The 21,725-nt window shown below is 42.6% G+C and overlaps 1 protein-coding gene across 1 annotated transcript; it reads right to left on the bottom strand.

Moving 5' to 3' along the window:
- Nucleotides 1-5,745: 5,745 nt before the first annotated feature.
- Nucleotides 5,746-10,992, bottom strand: sost (sclerostin). Its single transcript, XM_056366542.1, has 2 exons — nt 9,029-10,992; nt 5,746-6,278 (listed from the first exon to the last, which is right to left on the bottom strand). The coding sequence occupies exons 1-2, from the start codon at nt 9,279-9,281 to the stop codon at nt 5,869-5,871; spliced, it is 663 nt and encodes a 220-aa protein (XP_056222517.1). The 5' UTR covers nt 9,282-10,992; the 3' UTR covers nt 5,746-5,868.
- Between the last annotated feature and the right edge of the window lie 10,733 nt (nt 10,993-21,725).

Raw genomic sequence — 21,725 nt, 5'->3', positions numbered from 1 at the left:
AACTGAATTTACATTCAACAGGTTGCAAGAAAGAGATTTCCAGTGGGATGTAAATATTGCTCCATGTCTACTGGATGTGTCAACCCTTTGCTAAGACATTAGCCATAACAATATAAGCTTCAAGTACATCAATAATCTGTTGCCGAGAGATTGTTTTGGATCTTTTTAATTTTTAATGACTAAAAATTACCTTGATTGCAGCTTTAAAAGTGAATTAAATGAATGAAATGAATTATATATACAATTCTGAAGATCTTTTAAATGAGCGTCTCAAACATCATCTATATAATAGACAGCCAAAGTCATGACGTCCGGGCTAGCTTCCACTAGTTTCTGCAACTTAATGCAATTTCACATTCAGCATTTATTTCATTGGTCTTTCTGAAAAAATGAAGCGGATTCCTGGGGTTTACTTTAAGACAAATTGGCATCCACTACAGCTCTCACTACTAGAAATTGAAACCTTAAACATTTGCTTTGTGAACACAGAAAAAAAAAAACTGCAGCGCCCATGAAAATTTATAAGTGCAGTAGCACGTGTACTTTATGTCATCATAACTTGTCGGTGGCCATAAAACTCACCAACGCTCTTTTCTAAAGTCATTTTTCTGACTTTCTAGATGTAATCTCTGCTGCAGCGTTCAGTCCTCCCTGTCCTGCTGTTATTACAGACATGAACTAACAGCGACCTCTCAACTTGCCTGGGACTCGCCTCTTTTGTTGAGCTGTGATATTAGGCCCGCAAAGATGTAGGGCTTATGGGAAATTGAGTTTGTTAAACGCCACAAAAAACTGAAGTATTGAATAAACTACAGTATTACATTGTTTCTCAAAGAATTACTGTATTTATGGTGCAAGAACATCGACACACTATGGAGTATGGAAACCTGAACCTTCATCATCATCCTTCATTTTGGCTCAATATTAGCAGGAGCATTGCATAGCCTTATTTATGCTTTTTCAGTGCAGTTTCAGTGTTATTCGTGTACAACATAACAGTCTACCACACATCACATGTACACAGACAGTTTAATTGCTTGTGTGTGTGGAGGAACTGACCTTGCTCATGTCAGTTTCCCCGCGAGCCGTCAGTTCCGTCGACCTCAAGCTAATTGCTGAATGACAGGTTGTGTAAACTCTTGATGCTACACGTGTTAGACTGGCCTTTACGTGCCAGACACACACCAGATAGTGTGCAGCAGTAATACCTGACACATGTAAGCTTCATCTCTCAGCATTAAGGGTCTGAAAAAGTTTGAAAGTTGACATTAAACTTTTGTAGCTCTACCATAAATAACATGTTGTTCAGCACTTCCTTTTTTTTTTTTTCCAATTCCAGAACGGAAAAATCTTATTTGTTAAAACACGGCACTGAGTTAATATTTTCATTGGTTGTTCTGCAAGACATAGAGCCCATAAGGTGATGATTAAGCATGGAAATGCATTCTGCCTCCAGAACCTTGAGGTTTGCTGTGGTTGTTTAGAATTGTTTGTTGACAACCCTGTTTCCTATCCTCTGCACCTCCTCTTGTCCTGAGCACATATGGTTGGCTCGCTTCTCTACATGCCTGGCCTCGGCTGAGAGACTGAGGCTTACATGGCTCAGTAGAAACCCCTTGACCCGTGTGATGCTACTGTCCATCTTTGGAAAAATGTCACCCTCTTCTAAATCTCTTTGCTGATACGGAGATGTTCTGTTTCGTCACGATGAGCGAAGAACAACGTGATTCCCTCAATAAGATGCAGTCTGGACACTGAAGTCATCATAGGTTTCGCCTCCTTGTCCTGACCCCGGCTTCTCCCTTCCCTGCTGAGAGTTACACTCTCAGCTTGCAGGAAACACTATCCACCTTCCAAAGCCTGCGTTGTCGGAGGAACACAAAATTAGTTGAACTTGTGCTTTCCGCGTTCCTCATTCCTTTAGGCAGCCAGACATCTCTTCTGGTTTCCATTTGTTTTAAGCTATTAGCACTCATGACCTGATAAGGGAGTGGTTGGTGAAGCACAAACATCCGTCTCTGAATACATCCGTCATTGTCCATATGTGTTTGACTGGAGCAATAATATCCGCTCCTGGAAAGGTTTGACTAAAAAGGCCTGGAAGTGAAACTACTGCGGTGTGCACAAGTGACTTTATGTAATCCTCAACCAAGGTCCGAATATTATGTGCTCTAGTATTCAGAAAATATGTTCCATCTCAAGAAATGTCTTGGACAGGCGCAGCACTGGCTGTTAAGCAATTGAAGTGCACAGGCAGCTGACCAGAAAAAAAACAGCACTTTAAAGACTTTTATAGGGGTTAGTTTCTGGCATGTGAGAGTTAAGTGCTCTGCATGCTATGAATGTCACCTCCAGTCAGTTTCCACTGGTGCTTTTTTTGCTTGTTTGCTTTTGTAAGACGGATACTACTGGCAAAAACACACATCAGTCAAACATGTCTTTATTTGTAGATGATGTACAGTCTGTTTTATTTGACTGTCTCTTCTGCATTTGGCACGACATCAGTTACGTCTGTGTTGACAGCGCCTGAGCCATTCAAGTGGCTGCCTCCTAGACAACTTACTGGCAATGTGCTAAACAATAAGCTGGCAGTGAAGCTGAAATTAGATATTTTTACCATTCCATTATGGGAGTTCAAAGGAGGAAAAAAAAAAAAAAGAAGAAGGGGGGACCTAAACATGCACTTGGAAGCAACGTTTTAACATTTACTCCTTGTGGAGTTAAAGTGAAGACGTGGCGAGATGGAGACGAGTTGATTATCACACTGCACTGAGAGCAGGATAGGGCTTTGCTGGGAAACAGTGATTATCTTAAGAAATTGTCAGTTGCAGAGATGAGCTTAACACAGAGTGTGCACAGACTGAACGGCTGTCTGTTCAACTGCATAAGTCTCCTCTAGTGCAATCCTATCATTTCTTCTCCCACATTTGGACAAAGCCAGTTATCATTTATCATGGTCAGTGTGTCACTTCTATAAATATTCATTATTCAGGCCATGAGTCAACCAGGAATTGTTTGCAGCTAATTGGATCCGGTTTCAGACACTTGTAACAGAGTTGGGACCCTCAGGGACGTCTGCACCTGGTATTAAGAACTTCATTGATGACACTTACATCAGCGGCCTGACCACAGTGTCGCAGACTTGTTGCATTTGTTGGGAATCAATCACGCCTGACTCCTGGTGCGCCTCAGTATTCCCAAGGTCTGTTAGGGTCACTTGCGGGTCACGACGTGTGCGCGCAGTAACACAGGGCAGATGCTTTGTCAGCATCAATATATTTAGGTCCGGCTCACGAAGCGCTCTGGAGGACGTGTTCTTGAATTTCTCGGGAAACTTTGCTCCATGCTCGCTGCCTGAGTAAAAGCATGGCATGTCTGTTCTCCCTTGGAAAACAGGGCTTGAAAATGACATAATGACTGCACATTAAGGATGATGTAGTGAAATTTAATATCTACAGTCCTGCAGTGGCACGACTAAAGACAAGCTCTCAGTCAGTTGCTACAGTGATTTCTCTGTTTTGTGTTTACGGTAAAGTTTTATTTGACCCTTTAAAGGAGCCCTTGTCCCGGTAATTAAAAATTACACTTGTGTATAAAACTTTGCATAAACACCTCATTTAGGTTGGATCCATTCTCAGTGCCTGGATTGTGTAACTTGCTGCATGACTGCAAGTTCTTCGGTTTCAGTGAGTGCTGGTGGTACTGCTGGCAAGTGTGCTCCAGATATGACAAGCATCCACAAATAAAGCAAAGAGGGATGCGTTTGAAAAAAGGCCTCGAGGGAAGAGAGGCAGAGAGGAGTGATGCTGAGTGATGGCTTTGGCTCACATCCACCCTCATAAACAAAGAAATGTTGGTGTTGTGGTGACGCAGAAATCTCAGGAGTGAAAATTCTTCTCTCTTTTGCAAAGCTGTGCAGACAAACGGTGGCAAACCTCAACTTCCTAATTCCTGGAATTTCTCTGCACAGACCAACGTTTCCGAGCACGCACACATAAAGGCGAATGGGTGAATGAATGATAACAAATAAGCCAGTTTCTTTCAAATATATCTGCCTTTACTTTATTCATGTACTGTACAGTATTTCATTTTCCAAAGTCTCTATCATACTATATGACAATAATGGCTATTTACTACAAAAAGGTTGCATAAATAATTTAAATGTGGAAATAAAAAATAAATATGCTGTTCATTCTTTATTACAGTCCTTCTTTGTGTCTGTAGAAAACAGCCCTCCCTCCCTCCCTCTCTTTAACAGCCCGTCATGCGAGGGCACCACTGCAGAAGCCACACAGGTTCGCGTCGCAGCTCTCAGCTCTTACACGATAATAAACCCCCCTTCCAGTTGCTATTTCAAAACATAGAAGTCGGAAAAAGAAGCAAACATTGTCAGTACAGTTTAGACAACCCCAAAACAAAAAAAAAAAGAAAAGTCAGGAAGCAACATGAGCCGGGGAAAAAAAAACAACGGAGTGCTGACAATATGCGGAAACATTGTGAGTATTCTTCGTGAAGTTCAGTCCCGTCTGAGGCGTCGCTCGAGGAAGGAGGTTGTGTCGTCTGCGCTGACAGACTGGGTATCGCCGCTTCCTCTTCCCGCCGGATTGCAGCAGTCAACACAATGATAAAAACTGAATTATTGTTATCATTAGGTTATTTTTATTCCTATCTTTCCTGTCTGAGCTATTTACAGGGTGGTGCAGAGAGGAACGGAGGTGTTCTTGAATCTTACAGGCTGACACAACAAAGGGGATTTGGGCTGTCGATGGCTGATCGCTGCTCTATTTGGCCCGTTGCAAAAGAATTCCGGTGTGGGCGTGTTGGAGAGCGCTCTGCCCCTAGGTAACAACACAACCACGCACAATTTTCTGATGCCTCCTACACACATGTGCACTTTTTGTATGTGATTCCAGCAAACAGGAACCGGCTAGAGGAAATGGCTTTTTATGACTCAAATGCTAACACAGGAATGGGCTCATTTAGTAATTAAGAGGAGTCACAGGAATGCCCAGTGCCCCCTGTGGTGTTAGTGCTGAGGAAACTGCTTTCTCTCCTAGTCTCTCCACTCTCTCTTTATCTAGTCGTGGGAAAAGGCGCTACTGTAACTGACAGGCCTGGTTGTGGGGCTGCTGCTGCAGAGTCGGGGGGGGGGGGGGGGGGGGGGGGGGGTGCTGTAGGTCTGTCCTGATGAGTGAGGCCTTTAGTGGGCTGTCAGAGAGCCGCGTGGACCGCCGTGCACGCCAGGCCCTCTGCAAAACTGTCAACATCCCACCATCAGAGCCCCCAGAGCTGCCACCATCTCCTCCACACACAGCCAAAAAGGAGATGGATTACAACCACTTTGGAGCGGAGATACACCTTTTCAGCTTTAAACAGAGCCGTGGTGCGGTGTAGCTCTGCATCCGCTGGATGTTTGTACAGATGGGCCTGAGGCCTCGGGGAGTACTTCTCATTATGCTTAAATGAAATGTGGCTGAGTGCAAGACGGAGACCGAGCTCAGGGAGGTTTTTTGAGCTGTTGGGGTGATCAGATACATATTATCCGACGTGGTGCAACATCTCCTTACCAGTCGCAGTCGTGGCAAGTCCTGGCACTGACTCATGCAAATAAGCAAAAGTTCACAAATGTGCTGACAAGTGGCTGAAAAATAAAAGACGAATGACTTAACATCAGCCCAGCAATTAGCTTATGAATTCGCTCTCTTTGAAATTTCTCTTGCATCTTCTCCCTATCTGAAGGAGATATGTTGGTGTGTGTGTGTGTGTGTGTGTGTGTGTGTGTTTGTGAGTGAGTGAGTGAGTGAGTGAGTGTGTGTGTGAGTGAGTGAATGTGCTTCAGTCTTTGTCCTCAGATGCTGGAGAGCCACATCAGTACGAGTTGCCTGTCACTGGTGTGTTGTTCTTTTTCCGCTCTTGAGGCGAACGACTGTGCTTCTTGTTGCGTTGCGTCTTCGGGACCTCCTTGGCCACCGACTGGTTGTGGTGGGGCCTGAAGCGCTTGCACTTGCAGGAGGTGACCACGCGGATTTTGTAAGTCCGTGTGTTGCCGTTAGGACACTGCAGCTGGACCCTGCGCGTCCGGGAGTGCGCCGGGATGCAGCGGTAGTCCGAGGCGCTGCTCCTCCACCACTTTCCCCGGACGATGGAGTTCGGCATGAGGTGCGCTGGCATGCACTGGCCCGAGCACACCAGCTCCCTGACGGGTTTGGCGCTGCGGCAAGATCCGTCGGTGATGTAACGGGTGGAACGCAGCTCCCTACAGCTCAGCTCTGAGGCACCTGGGTTGAAGAGCAGGATATCACAGTTACACTCATGGCTTCAGCCCAAAACAAACACTTTGAAGTGCCGCACACTGGAGTGGACAGGTTAACTGCTTCAGCGCTGCGGCTCAGTCTTGTGCTAATTTCTCCGATTCTGTTCATGAACTCGCCGCTTGTGTTATTTAGGAACAATAAGCCAAAGAAAGAAAGAAAAAAAAAACATCAGGCAGCACATTTTCATTTCCGTTCGACACACTGTGCAACACAAGAGCGCAGCCGAAAAATGCACCTTTACAAATTCAACTTAATACAACAATTTGTGCGTTTAAGTTAAGCCTTAAGCCAATGAGATTCAGATCAGAGTTTCTGTATTTGATTCATGGTCTGATCATTAGCTGACGATGGGGCTTCACAAAAGAAATCCAGCTGGCAGCAATCAGCTGATAGCAAATCCAGACCAGAGGGCCATTAAACAGCTCAATCAAACCTAATGGAGGTTTGGGCTGGAAGGAAAAGCTGGCATACAAGCGTTGGCCCTCAGGAAATGTATGTGGTGATGGAAGAGTAAATAGCTGTCTGGTTATTTTAAGGCAGCGCTGCAACTGTACAATTTTGAACAAACTGGACATCTGCCAGACTGATTTGAGACAACACGCTCAGCCTGTAATCCTATATTTCAGCCACAGCTTTTTAACAGCCGTATGCATGAGTTATTGTTCTGTGTTTTTTTTTTTTTTTTCTTCTTGTTTTGTTTTTTTTCACATGCAGTGAGTAAAAAAGGGGCAAAAAGGAACTGTCGGTTAAGAAATGATACACTCAGAGAGGGATCTGTTTTCCTCTGTGGCTTTCTTTGCAAAAAGGGCTGAACAAAGGATTTATGTGAGGTGACTTCTTCTTTCTTTTTTTCTCCCCATGAGAACCTGATCTAGTGTTATTCTGTGGCCCGCCGCTGAAGCGACCACAGTATACAGTGTCCACAGCACGCACTGGGTTAGCGGTTTTGCACCAGTTACCACAGGTTGTCTTGTTCAACGAGCGTCGGTGTCTTTCCCCTTCACATTTCCTGCTCTCCTCTTTACTGTTAGCCTGGAAAAAAAAGCATTGCTAATGAGGGTGGCCTGAAGAAAAAGAGAAAGTAAGATCACACACTAGACTACTGTACAGTTGCGTGAGCTGGTCTTCTCCTGCGGCGGAGAGAGGCGAGCCTTGGGAGAGGACTGGAGGGAGGCCAGGCAGTGGTCAAAGCCTCCGCTCTGACCCCACAGGGACCATGAGAAGCCGTCCCAGGACGAGAGCTGAGAGGCGGACGGAGAAAATAATCCAGGAGATTTCTGTCTCCCTGTGAAACCCATCACATATTCCTGCTTATCCATATGAAAACAAGGAGGATGCATTTTTTCCAGCCCTTTTTTGGAGACTAGTAAAAAAAAAAAAAAAAAAAAAAAAGAATGTAAAACATGATCTTGTTCAAGGTGTGGATTTGCTGCTTTGCGTTTGATTTTCTCAGCCCATCTCCTGAGGTGTTAAGATCCTCAACAGTCACACTAACAGGTCCTGACTTGCTAATTCCCTCGCTCCATCAGCTGATGTTCCTCTAATGTAATCAATCATCATCTCCTCTGAGCTCGCCTTTGAGTGGCCATGATTAAACGACAGCTAAACTGTGTGAGAATATTCGCACCACCCATCTTGAATCCATGAGAGCAAGCGTTAGATTATCCTACGTGCACGGCTCAATCAGAACACACAACCTTTACTGGCCACAGGTGGGAATCATTCTCAAAGGCAGTGTTGCATTTAAAAAGCAATTTCCAAACCCCCCCCCCCCATACCTCCCCAAAAGACACCCCCCTCCACCACCCGATGAACAAAATGTGGGGTTTTTCTATTTGGGAAACATGTTGTTGCAATCAAATAGTTATGGTGGAAGTAGAGCTTGACTAATAGTATAAAGAGAGAAGGAAATAAACTGGAGGACAATGTGAAAAAAGACCTGATGTCTCTGTTAATGCTCCACTTCAAAATTGTGTAGGAGAAGAAACCACAAGAATGTGTGTATAAGTTGCTCTCATCACCCTCAACTTTGGCAGTGAATTAAGCAGAAAACACTCTTCCCACACAGCGGAGCTGCTCTTCATCAGGGAACCGGTGTGAACATCAAGTGAGAGATAGAAATATATAGATCTATAGATCTATATATACATACATATATATCTATATATGTATGTATATATCTATAAAATTAAAAGCTTTTGCTCCTTTAGAACAAAATCAGAGGTAGAAAATTGAAGAACAGGTAAACTTATCAAATGTATCTTAAATTTATGAAGTAGGTTCTTTAACATTTGTGGTAAAGAGGGAAGTCTGAGCGCAGCCACTGAACCGCAGTTCCAACAAACACTTCAATCTTTTACTTTGATAGACATTTTATTCTTTACAAAAATAAAACATCATAATCTTAAATATAAATGTATACTGTCTAGACGAGATTAAATTAAATACATTTACATATTTCCGCGCACTTGTTCACACAGACTACTGTGCATGAGGTCGCTTGTGGCTGATACACGGCTTTACCTCTAAATGTATTTATTCCTCCTTATATTCACGGTTACGCATCAGGCCCCTGATAAAGACTCAATAAAATGACTAATTACAACAGAATTAATTATGAAACTGCTGCTTTCAATTTCATTTCTTTCCAAACACCTCACAATACGTAAAATTCAGCATTTTAAAACCTTGAATGAACTTCTCTGAATACTTACTGAAGGAGACTGAGTTCGCGCCTCTTCCACCGTTTTTCGCCCTGTTATTCATACTGTTGCTGTTGCTGTTATTGCTGCCGTTGTTCGCCTGTGGTATTGCCTCCTGGGGTGTCCGAGTGTTTTCTCTGTACTCCGGTAAAATCTCCGTAGCATCATTCTTTAGTACCTTCCATCCCTTGACGGCGGTGCAGCATCCCTGGAGCAGCAGCAGCAGCGCCGAGCTGGAGACGAGGAGGGCCAGAGACACCTGCATGCTGGTCGGCCGGCGGCACAAATAAAACCACAGCGACGAAGAGAGGGGGGAAAGAATATACACACACACGCACACGCTCACACACTCATTAGAGATGCCCTGCTGCTTGGACAGGTTTGGTCACTTCCACCCTCAAAGCGAGAGGCGCACGCGGTATTTAAGCCTACGCAAGTTCGCGTCAAGGCTGACAATTAAAGCGCTTACACGGAGTGGGAGGGGTCGAACCTGGGCGAGAGATTCATTGAGAAACAAGGAGGGGAGAGGGGTGGATGCGTGCGCAAAGACGAGAGGAGAGGAGGTAAAAAGGACAGAAGAGGGGAATAAAAGAGGGGGAAAGGTGAGGAGGAGAGGAGAGGAAGGAGGGAGAAGACTAGAGGAGAAGAAATGGGAGGAAAAGAGGAGAGGAAAATCAAGGAGAGGATAAGAGTAAGAGGGGGTAAGGAGAGGAAAATAGAAGAGGCAGAAAGTGAGAGGAGATGAGAGGAAAAGGGAGAAGATAGAGGGAAGGGTCAGGAGGAGGAGGAGGAAGAGACAGCAGAGGAAAAGAGTAAGAGGAGAGGAATGAGAGAGGAGAATGATAGAGAAAAGACAACCGAGGAGAGGAAAAGAAAATAAAGGAGTGGAGAGGAAAATAGAGAAGAGGTGAGAAGATTGAGGGGAAAGGTGAGGAGGAGAATGAGAAGAGGAAAATAAAGGAGTGAGAAGAGAGGAGGGGGATGAAAGACAAGAAAGAGGGAAGTGAGAAGAAAAGAAATTTGATTTTTATGACGGGGAGAAGAAAAGAGAGAGAGGAGACAAGGGGAGAAGAGAGAGTTGGGGGGGCGAGAGAGTGACAGAAGAAGAGAGGACAATAGAGGTGAGGGAAATGTAAGGCAGAGCAGCTGAAATGGGGGAGAGAGGAGGTAAGAGGGGAGAAAATGAGAGGAGAGGTAAAAAAAAAATAGGGGAGGGAAAGAGTGAGAGAAGAAGAAAAGAGGGAAAAAAATTAGAGCAGAGAAATGGGAGAGGTGAAGAAGAGAGAGGAGAGAAACAGTGAGAGGAGATGAGGACAGAGGAAAAGGGAGGGAAGGAGAGAAAACATGAGGAGAGAAGACGACAGAAGGAGAGAAGAGAGGAGCCCACTTGTGCCTGAGTGTGATGAGTGAGAGCGGATCTGCACATTTCTCCTCGCTGTTGTTGTTGTTGGAATTAAGTGTACAAATGCATCTTCTCCCCCTCTTAACGATTTCCGCAGCATTACGTGTCTCTAAAGCATTCAGCCGTTTTCTTTTTTCTTTTTCTTTTTTTTTTTTGAGGTGGTTTATTTTGGACTGCGTCTCAAGGCGAAGCGGGGAAATGAAGTTGTTCCACTGCTGCAACATGCGCCTCACACTCCTCCTCAGAGTCTCTCCCTGCCTGTTTGATACGAGGCTGTGCACGCGTTAATCATTGATGTCTCACATTAATTACCCATAATCACACAGCTCAATAGAGACATTCAAACCAGTGAGACGCTCAGCGGGGGCTTTTTCTTTTTCTCGCACTTTCAAGAAAATGCACTGACCCTTTATCAGCCGCTTCCTGCTGCAGTGAGATACAACACGGCACCATGTGTTGTGTACATGATTTGGATCTAGCTAATGCTCCACATGGGAATCCAATAATCTATATCCTTTTGTATCTGCTTTGAATAAAATGATATAGATTGAGGACTGAGTTTTCTTGGCATCCCTCATTTCCCAGTGATTTGATGAGTGCTGACAGATGGAGGCTCTTTCATTCAAACACTGCCCTCTTGAGGGAGAAGTCTTCTGGAGGGGAATGACAGGATTAGGGTTCATTAGCATCAGAGTGGTCTTTTATAAATGCCCAGCTCCTTCGGTGGGCACGGACACGCACAGGCAAGTCAGAGGGAAGAGCTTGAAAGATAAAATAAAGCCAGAGATACAAAGGGGATTATCATGGTCAATATCTCCGCTTTGACACATGTTGTACCCGCTCATTTGAGGCGGAGAGACGCTTCTATAATCATACGTGTCGACCTCGTGTCCATCCACATTTACACAAGCCTTAAATCAGGGTTCGTAGTTGCGGCCAACTGGTCGTCCACTAAAAAGGGATAACACTAAATTAAAAATAATGATATTGTGAGATGAGGCTTAAATAAAACTGGTTTATCAACATCGTTCTACTCTTCTAGAGAACCAGTAACAGCGGAATCAAAGTCTCATCAAGTTAAACAACAGTCATCTAGAGGTTTAGAGGCTTTCTGTGAGTGTCAAGTAAGATTTTTGAAGTTGTTGCTCAATAATAATTTATATCCCTTAATATAAATTTTACAGTTTTCTTAAGTAAATGTGCTGACATGCATGCGTCAACTAAAAGTCAAATATGTGATGTTGTCAGGTGCAGGATCATGTCTGAAGATGTTCGACTGAAAGTAAATTAAATATTAATTAAATATTTGTTTTGTATTAGCACTCCATTAAGTTGTTATGGCTAGTGTGTTAGCAAAGCATGGCCTATTTACCAACCCTGGACGCTAGAGATGATGTGTAGCTTATTGATAATTAAGCTGCAACAGTGAATTTGTTTTGCAGGAAACATTTGTGACCGGATGAAGCTTTCTACTGACATAATTTACGTTATTTGGCAAGTTGTAAATATGTTGACACTGAACACGTCAGTAGTTGTTTTCCAACATTTGTTTTCCACCAAAATATCCAATAAAATATCCACTTATACTGACTACAGCTGCACTGTGAAAGATGGCCGTTGTCATGACCATCTCACAATAGTTGTGTCCCAATTCGGGATCTGCATCCTTCGGAGGAGGCTGCATTTGTTTCACCGCAGCGCGACTAGACTGTCCCATTTCAAAGAATTCTTCAAATTCGTCCTTTTCCTGGGCAACGAAGCATCCACCCACTGGTAATGCAGAGTGAAAATCCTCCATATACTAGACCGTCTTATTTCGGTTTGGCCCATGTGGTCTACAACAGCCACGAAGGGTCACGTCCTCCGAATGATTAGGCCCCTGAACTGGGCAGCAGCTACTGTGACTGATACAACGTATGTCTACTAACCGACCAATACGAACGCAGCATGAAATGACGTATTTATCAACTACCAATCTTGCTTAGCTTCACTGTTCACCACTATAGCAGCTCAGATGGATGATGCAGGCTAACGTTTTATGCTTGTGTCTTAGCTACGATTCAATATGTGTCACCGTCGTACAGTTTACATCGCACGTGATGTTGTACCCAAGTGCATTAGATTCATGTCACACAGCGTGGCCTGTAATAAACTTGAGACTGATGAAATCTCACAGTCTGTAGGCATCAGAATACAGGAAACATTCACAAAACCATGGTCTGTCTCTAAACTCACCCTAAGCGCTTTCGTTGCCTAAACCACAGATGGGACTGTGGAGGTGAATCGTGGTCTCTGCTGTGACAGTCATGCGTTTGTACACCCACCGTCCACCCCGACAAATCCACTGCTGTTAATAACTGGGTTTCTATTCCCACATTCAACAAACACAGAGCAGCAACACTATCATCTATTTCAGTGAAAACAGTTGCTGCTGGAAGTGAGGGTGATGAGAGTGGAGTGGAAAACCAAAACAAGAGGCTAGAAGAAGCTAAAATGTTTTGTAGTGGAGCTGCAAAATTGGGTGATAATTCTCTGTGGGTTTGACACTACGACCAACAACTGTCTACACTTAGTAATTTGAATATTTTGCAAATGGAAAGTTTAAATCTTGTAAAGCAACTTGTTTCTTTCAGTTAGCCGTCAGATCGCTGTTGCAGGTGGAGGCTCTAAAATAAAGCTTTGAGCTGTCGTGTGTGCTGCACTGAAGTTCAAGCTGAGAACTGGCTGCTCACTGATTCCTCCGCAGCCGTATTTTACGACATTGGCAATAACAATAAACTGGACAGAAGCTCGGTAAGACATTAACAGTAATAATGAGGGAGATTGATTCCAGGGTATTGGCTAATAATGGCCAACATATGGGAAAAATGAGGAATTTGATACCGGAGGGATCGATTTGTTAATGTAAAAACTCTGATCAGTGCAGCTTTAAGCTTTTTAAGCTTCAAGAATTAGCGGGTAACAAAGCGATATCTGAGGTCACTGTGTGTGTCCAAGAAATTCTTGTCTGATTTATATTCTGTCTCAATTTTGGAAAGATTTGTTCACGTTCATGAGCATCGATGGGGCTTTTGAAACAGTTATGAATTCTGATGTTGAGCATGATCCTCATTTCATAAGCCAAGAGGTTTTAAAGAAACTAGAATAGACAGCTAAGTCTTCCTATTGTGTGTAATCTTCCAGCTCTGAGCGTGTGCCAGAATTTTTTTTTTTTTAAAGAGAGCGATGGATGGTCCCACTGTCTACGCAAAGCCAGCTCTGATTACAGCCCTCTCACCGACATCGCGACGGATGTCCGTCACAGTCTCAATTTAGACCTCTCTGGGTTTCTTTATAGAGCCCTTGGGCCCCAGCTCAGTGTTTTTTCTCATGATAACAGTACAATGAGGCCCAAATAACAATCAGATGCTCACCAGATTGCGAGAAAGCCTCCAGCGCTGCGAGAGGATGGCGGAGCGTAATTTTTATGGAAATGGAGCAAAACTGTTTTCAGCCCATAAAAGCATTCCAGCTCCTCGTGCCCGGTGTTTGGTAGCGTACAAGTTTAACTACTCCATCACACAGGTTAGAGACAAATTTCCCATTTTTCCCCTCAATACAATTACAAGCCAATGAAAGTAAATACAGTGATTGTGTTATTGTGTTGTGTGTTGGAAAAGCTGCAATATTTAACTCCTAGTTTGAGGAGGGAAATTATTCATAATGTGTCTGCTGCAATTATGCAAACTAAGTTCAAGTTTAGCTCTCTGGCTCCACACATCAGTTCCTAGAAAGATATTATTGTCAAAGCTTTATGAATGTGAGTTTTTCTTCTGTGAACTTTGGCCCTGCCTTTTATTAAAAAGTCAAATTCACCTCGCTCACATTGTGACAGGTGTCATAATGAGTGCATTGTGGTATGTTTTTAGCCTCTCAGTTGAAAAAGAAAATCTTTTTTTCCTCATCGTTAAAGCCGATTGAGGCTTGGTAATGAATTTAAATACTTTTATGGTCACAACTGAAACACAAAATATGGAAAACTATCAAGTACTGTTATGAATTCAGGATTTCAGGACCCAAATGCAGACGAACATGAAGGCTGGAACCGCAAAGAGGGTAAACAAACATGACTTACTGAAGCAAACAAGAGCAGAAATATGAGGAAACACAAAGGGAACTGAACAGTAAAACTGAGTGGAATGTAGAGACTTAAAAACACACACCACCGAACGAGACACAGGTGCAGCTAATTGGGGCAGACGATCACAAAAGGCGGGAAACACACTGGAAAAGGAATTAAAACACACCCTAATAGGTGAGGTACTTCAAAATAAAACAGGAAATCAACTAAACAGTATGGTCAGATTTTCATTTGCACATCCTTGTTTTGTTCTCGTTTACACAATTAAAAATGCTGCCAATTTTAGACTATTTATTTGTTCTTGTAAAGCTTGTTTTTCTGTTTATATCATTTGACATTTGAAAACTTTTTTGCAAAAAAAAATAGCCAGTTTTCAATCTGACTGCAGCACAAACATTAACCACATTTCCAGAAAATTGGCAAAAGAAGTAATTAAAAACGCACATCTATGAAGTTGCTTAAGCTTTCTTGATAAAACACGTTACAGAAGATTTTTTCCTAAACTACATGTGATGCTCATAACTCTCATTACAAGATCTAGATATGACAGAGTCTGTACCACAAGGGCAATGCCCTCATACTATATATTTATGCTCTCTGGACCAGAAGATCCTGCAAAACATGCTGTTACACTTGTTGGTATGTGTTCTGCAAATGTGGATCAACGATAAATATCCAGATGTGTTAGTGTGGGTTTAAAAAAAATTCCTGACTGTTACTCGATTTGAAAAACTGTCATATCCTGTCTATCTATAAGAACAAGTTGTACCATGTCCTTCTCACAAATTGGGCTTCAAAAGTCGAAGAATGCGTCACAGATCGAGCTACAAAGCATGCCATGCTGGAAAATCAGTGGTCTTATGCATACAAGCTGATTTTTATCCAAGTGTTAGTGCTTTGAAAATGCAGATTGTATCATATCTGCATTTTACGTAGCTGCACATGTGGACATATTTAGCTCCATTTTTAAATAAGACAAAGGGAGCCACTACTAATTCACATTTGAAGGCACAGCACAAGCTGCACCATTAGGTTTTCTCTTCTGACTTTGTGCTTGTCTTCCTAACAAAACTCCCTTAAGTTTTAGACGTATTTATACTAAAATGATCAGAAACAAATGCGCCCTGGTGCTTACATTTTCACTGCTCTCATAATTTTTTACATGTGCAAAGAATCTGAAAATCGGCAGTGACTACAAAGAGGGCTGTACTGTTGATCAATTGCTGTGTTTTGACCCTGGACATATTTGAAAGTGTTTCATTATTGACAGAGCGGTGGCTCTGCTCTGCATCACTTTGTATATCTGTGGAGCATACCAGAGCTACTTCTCTCCACACTTTCCAACAACTGATTTATCAACTGTTCACATACACAGGATTCTTTCCAAACCATATCTGTGCATAATGAAAATAATTTATCAAAGTTCAGCTAAACAATATTGCAATATTCCTTGTTTTCGTGGACCAGATTAAACTTGAGAAATGTGGACACAGGAGGAAGAGAATGAGGGATGACACCAGAGATTATAAAATGGATTATAGCTCAGGATGTTGCCTATAATTTGTATTTTGCTTTTGTAACTGCAGGCACAATCTATTTGTCTGCTGGCAGCCACCGTGGGCTTCTCCAGCAGAGCAGGAGGTCACTGGGAGGTGACTGACTGCTCCCGGCGAGCTCTAGCTGAGACATGATAAGCCTCAGAGTCCAAAGTGGGATTCCTCTTCCACTCTGATCTTTTATGTGGTTTCCACACGGGAAAACAGGAGATTTAGCCCTGGCTGTTATAAATCAAACTCCAGCCATTTCCATTGTTTGTCTTTGGGCTTTTCAGAGAATCATCAAAATAGAACGTACGCCCATTGAAACAGCCTCGCAGCCAAAGTGTAGGGACTGTGGGAACTAGTCTGGCCAGACCTCAGAGACCACACTAAGCTGTTTGCTAACCACCCCGAGCCTCTCAGCACACCGCTCACCACCAGCACGCTGCCTGCCAGCCAGCCGGCCGCAGGTGCTATTCTTAGCAGTGGGACAAATTAACCAGCAAATTATTCACTACACAAAATAGAGCACGATCTATCTCTGTGTTTGTGAGTACACGATCGCCCAGTGTGTCATCTGCTGGTTTTGTCTGAGCGTCTTTATAAAGCATGTTGTCAGCGTCGTGTCTGTGCTTTAGCTCTTTTACAGCCTGGGATGTTGTTGCTAACAGTCCCTGACTTTTTCTGACCAAGCAGCAAATGCATCATAAATGAGATAAACCAACCAAACTCTGTCTGTGTGTTAACTATGTAGATAAACCTGGAGGATTTCATTTCAAAGTTTAAAGGTCCCATACATATAAAAGTAGATTTCCATGTGTTTTTTGATTATAGAGCAAGTCTATGTTCTATATTAATACTGTGAAAGTATCAAAGTGCTCAGCCCACAAAGAAATACACACAGCCTGTATTCAGAAACTGAGCCTTAAAACCAACCGTAAGGACTTCTGTAACTTTGTGATGTCACAACACAGCACTCACCGCTCTCAGCCATGCCATACCTGGACCCACCATCCAACCTTGCAGGATTTGGTTTCTCTGAGTGTTTACCTGAGATCTGCTATGTTTTTATTGGATCACTCAGAAAACAGTCAGCCAATCAGAAGAGAAGCTCAGAGCCTCCTCTCTTCTGATTGGCTCACCGACCTGTTACTAGAGCTTCACAGATAAGCCTGAGAGAGGAGATGTAAAACTACATTGAAATATTTTTTTGTACTTAAAACATATATCTCCTTATGAATATCAAAACTTCAAATAAAACAAAATCTTAATTTTGGGACCTTTAAAAATATGCACCTAGATTTGCATACTGAAGGTAGACATGGATGGTGTAAATCTTCTTATGTCATTCTAGGCAAAAAAGCAAAGCATTCCCCAAAAATGCTGAATTGTTCCTTAACTTTTAAACACTATGATATGTGCTTTAGCTTAATTTTTCCTTAAACCCCGATAACTGTTTAACTGACTGTCATCCCAGGTGTAAATCAGGGTGAAAACTAACAGGGCTCTGTTTTTAAAAACCACAGCAGGGTCCTGTGTTATATGTGCACACATGAAGTAAATTTCCTCTCTGCAGAATGAATCAAGTAAATCACATTAACAACATATGCACACACAAAAAAGGAACGCTAGTTGGAGGTTTTCTTAGTGTCTCTCTTGTGATGCCTTGAGCATCTGCTGACTCAGGATCTCACTCACAACTTCACGTCCTTCTGTACTTCACGTACTGCATCTTCCCTACAGTCTAAACTATATATTATCAAACAGCGGTGCCATAAAATGTCTAAGTATAACCTGTGTAGCGGAGGGTAATTAACACTGTGGCTAAAGCCAGGAGTGTTGTCACTGAACCCTGTTTTTACAGTACAGTGGCTTATGATAAAGAGGCTGTCACAAGTTAAATACAGAATTTGTAGACTGTCTCTTCTTAGCCAGAGACACAAATACACTCTACACACAATATATTTGGTTTTTACTGTATGATGTGAGTTATTTGTAAGGTGCTATATACTGTATATCCATTGTGTTTAAACAAAGAGCATCACTATGGTTTGTGCTCCTCTGTGCCTGTGCACATGTTTTGTGTTGTGTTCAGTATCAATAAATAAAACATATCATCATACGCCAACAAAAAATAGCTTGTATCAAGTTTCATCATTATCGATTTAAAAGAGTTAGATAAGAAGATTGACAGCGCTCTCATGTCTGTGCTTTGACTATGGAGCTGGAGATTATCTTAGCATGAAGCAGGAGGAAATAGCTGGCTCTCTCAAAGTTTAAAAATATCCCAACTAGCACCTCTAAAGCTCATTAATAAACTTTTAGTTTATTAGTAATACCTGCTAAAACCACTAACTGTTGTTTTCAAATTACAGAATAAAGAAACAAGTTATCTAAGGCATGTTTTTGGGCATATTTTTTCAACTTTGGGACAGCTAACCTAGCTGTTTCCCTCTGCTTTCAGTCTTTCTGCTAGGCGAGCTAAGCTAACAGCTCCAGCTCTACACATAATACTCAGGCATGAGCGTGGTATCGATCTTCTCCTGTTACTCTCACAGACAGTGAAATATATTTCCCAAACTGTCTAACTAATGTTTACTAGTGTAAAAGTCTGATTTAACTTGTAGTTCAGTCAGCCACAGCCCCCGAATCATTATTCATGTATGCTGTAATGTATTGTATGCTTTTAATAATATACATTTATAACACTGGTGCAGGTGCCAAGTGGTGACTGACAAGTGTTTTTCAAGCTGAAGAAAAAAATCTCACTAAAGCCCATTTCCTGAAAATATCATGAGAAGCTCACTGTGATATATGTAGGTGGTGAATGAAAAATCTGTGCTGCTTCATTGCGAGGGCTGCACTTTTTTTTTTTTTTTTTTTACTGTCAAATCTCCCAGAATACTTTGCAAGGTACGCTAATTAAGCATGAAAGTACAAACAGGCTCAGCTGCCTGCGCTGGCGAGGACTCAGTCCAGCTCTCTGTGCACAGAGACGGTTCCTTTCAGGTCTTGGAGAGTCGCTCACAACTTTATTTTCTTTTTTACAAGATTAATAAAACAAGATAACAAGCATGTGAGAATAATCCAAGTGCTCTTGTCCTTAATCCAATAAAAGGCTAATTATAAACGGAGGTATTAAAAAGAGGTCGTGCCTCATCTCGTCATGTAAAGGTGCTGCAGCTTGATCTCAGCTCCGAGCCCACCCACTGTGCAGCTGTGCGAGTCCAGCCTTTGTTTTCTACTCCTCTTCACGAAGTGTGACCACACATGGGTTATTTGTGAGTGAAATGGTTGCATGCACTGAGGATATGATTACAGTCATGGTACAGCTGAGGGGATATTGCAACAAACCATTCACTGATTTCTTCATAAAGAAAAAAAAAAAAAAAGGGTGGAACCCTTCTGCACACAAGAGCGCTGTCACAGTCTGTTAATGCTGAATGTGATGTAAGAATACATAAGGTGTATTAGGCAGTTGTGCGCATATATTTAAGAAAATAAATAAATAAAGTACCTTTATGATTGCTCATGAAGTGGTTGCAACTTCACTTCCTGTAAAAAATTTAAAAAAGCTGCACACACGCTGAAAAAACATTCGGAATTACCCAGATGAGCTTATTGAAAACCTGAACCATGCCTCATAGAAAAGTGACTGTGTTATGAATATGAGACAGTTAACTTTGAGCAGGTGATGCTAATTGAGTGGTACAGCCCATCTGGAGCTGATTAAATCAATGTATCACTCAAATACAATTCCTGTAACACAGAGGATGCAGACACAGTAACTAGCTCAGCCTTTTCTGTATCTGCTTTCTCACAAGAAGCAGATACTTTTTTTTTTATAGTATTGAGGCTTGACGTTTGTGTAGTCAAATGTTGCACTTCTGGTGACACAGCGTGCTGATGATGTGCAGCCCTTTGCAATTAAGTGTGGCTGCAAAATGTGTTTTGAAGCTGAAGTGGAGGGCCTGTCTTTCAACAGTCACCCGAATACTTTCCACAGCTATTAAATGTCATTTTACAACCACAACCAACACTTCTCAATGATGATGTTTTTGTTTATAGATGAGTTTAGGACGTTGTTTGTCCCGCAGCAATCAAGTGGTTCCTATAAAGTGGCTTTCATCGTTATTACCAAATAGAGAATATATACTGATTCCTATCACTGTTTAAAACAATACCAAAAGTACTTGTTAAGTGTCTTTTGTTTGGCCTGACATGGCATCTTTATCTTCATATCTATGTGTGGGTTTAACACTGGACCCCGCAGGATCTGCGTACAGCACAGCAAGTGCAGTAAAACAGCGCATAAGAGACGGAGATGAAACAAGCTCCACCACGGGCACAGGCACTTGGAAGAGGATCTGAGGATCGCTCAGCTCCAGAGCCCATTCTCTCTTTCTCCCTTCCTCCCCTTGTTCTCAGTATTTCCTAATAATTAGTGCTGCGCCACAGATGTGCATTTCTCCCTTTTCACCCTCCTGCAATTCCATCCTCTCCACCCTCTCGATGCGAATGTGGGATATTTGGAGAGAGCATCATATGCTTTCTATTTGATAAAGCCATTAAAAGCGAGGACAAAGATGAAAGCTGAATATGAGGGAGTGGGGGGGAAAGAAACAGTGGAGAATTATAGGCAAGGACTGTAATCATATTTTAAGTAGTTTGATGGACCCAAACATGTGGGGGGGGGTGCAAGTGACTTTATAAATTTGAAAATCAACTCAGTGGAGTTCATGAAGCCGAGGGGGAAACGGGATAAATGAGTCAACTGGCAATAAAAATGTTCAAAGGCGACTGATAAGTTAAATTAGTGAGATTATGGGAGAAGAATTCAGGTTCATCAAGGCAAAAATATCTGCAGCTGATTGGAAATCGTGTTTCTCACCAGTGAATCATTTCCCCTATAAACAAGTATCAAACATGAGCTTCCAGCCATATTTTTCAAACCTGGTGAGTGACTCTGAGATCATGTGAGATCAGAGGATGAACAAGACAGTGAGTCAGTGCACACTTTCATCTGAGAATAAGCTGAAGCGTCACATTTGGATCCACCGCTATTTGAAAAATGTAGCAACATTTCCAACGTATGCTTCCTGAGTCACTAATTAAAGTGTCACCGGAACGTGTGACTGTGCTGTTGCGAGCACAGGAACTTGTCTGCGTCGATTCCGGCTCCAGCTATAAACATTTCCGCGCTGCAAAAATTTTCCGCCGCACATAGCTGGAATAAATGGCACTTCATCACACAAGGCCCTGCACCGTTATTGATGACATTTCAGAAACAAGCATCCTGGATTCCTTCAAATAAGCAGCAGAGAGGGACCTATAACCTGCTGCAACACATAATCCCTCCATTTTACCCCAGCTACTTCCTGACCCCTCGGTTCTCCCTGGTGGATGCTGTACCTGGCATATTTCTCCGTCAGACACCCTGGACGTGGAGTTATGGACGTAGGCTAAGAGGGCTGGGGTTTTAAGCAGGGGTCCTTTTATTTCAATAACACAAAGATGTACATGTCCACCTTCCCTGAGCTTCAGCTGTAATGAAATGGCCGCTTTCGTACTACGTCGATAGAAACTCTCAACTAGTTTGATTTCGGCCAGAGCAAGGGAGGAGGTCCCTGGTTTACTGTGGGGCCCCTG

Source organism: Seriola aureovittata, chromosome 21 (genome assembly GCF_021018895.1).
Source record: "Seriola aureovittata isolate HTS-2021-v1 ecotype China chromosome 21, ASM2101889v1, whole genome shotgun sequence".
NCBI lineage: Eukaryota > Metazoa > Chordata > Actinopteri > Carangiformes > Carangidae > Seriola > Seriola aureovittata.
This window is presented reverse-complemented; position numbering and strand designations above follow the sequence as displayed.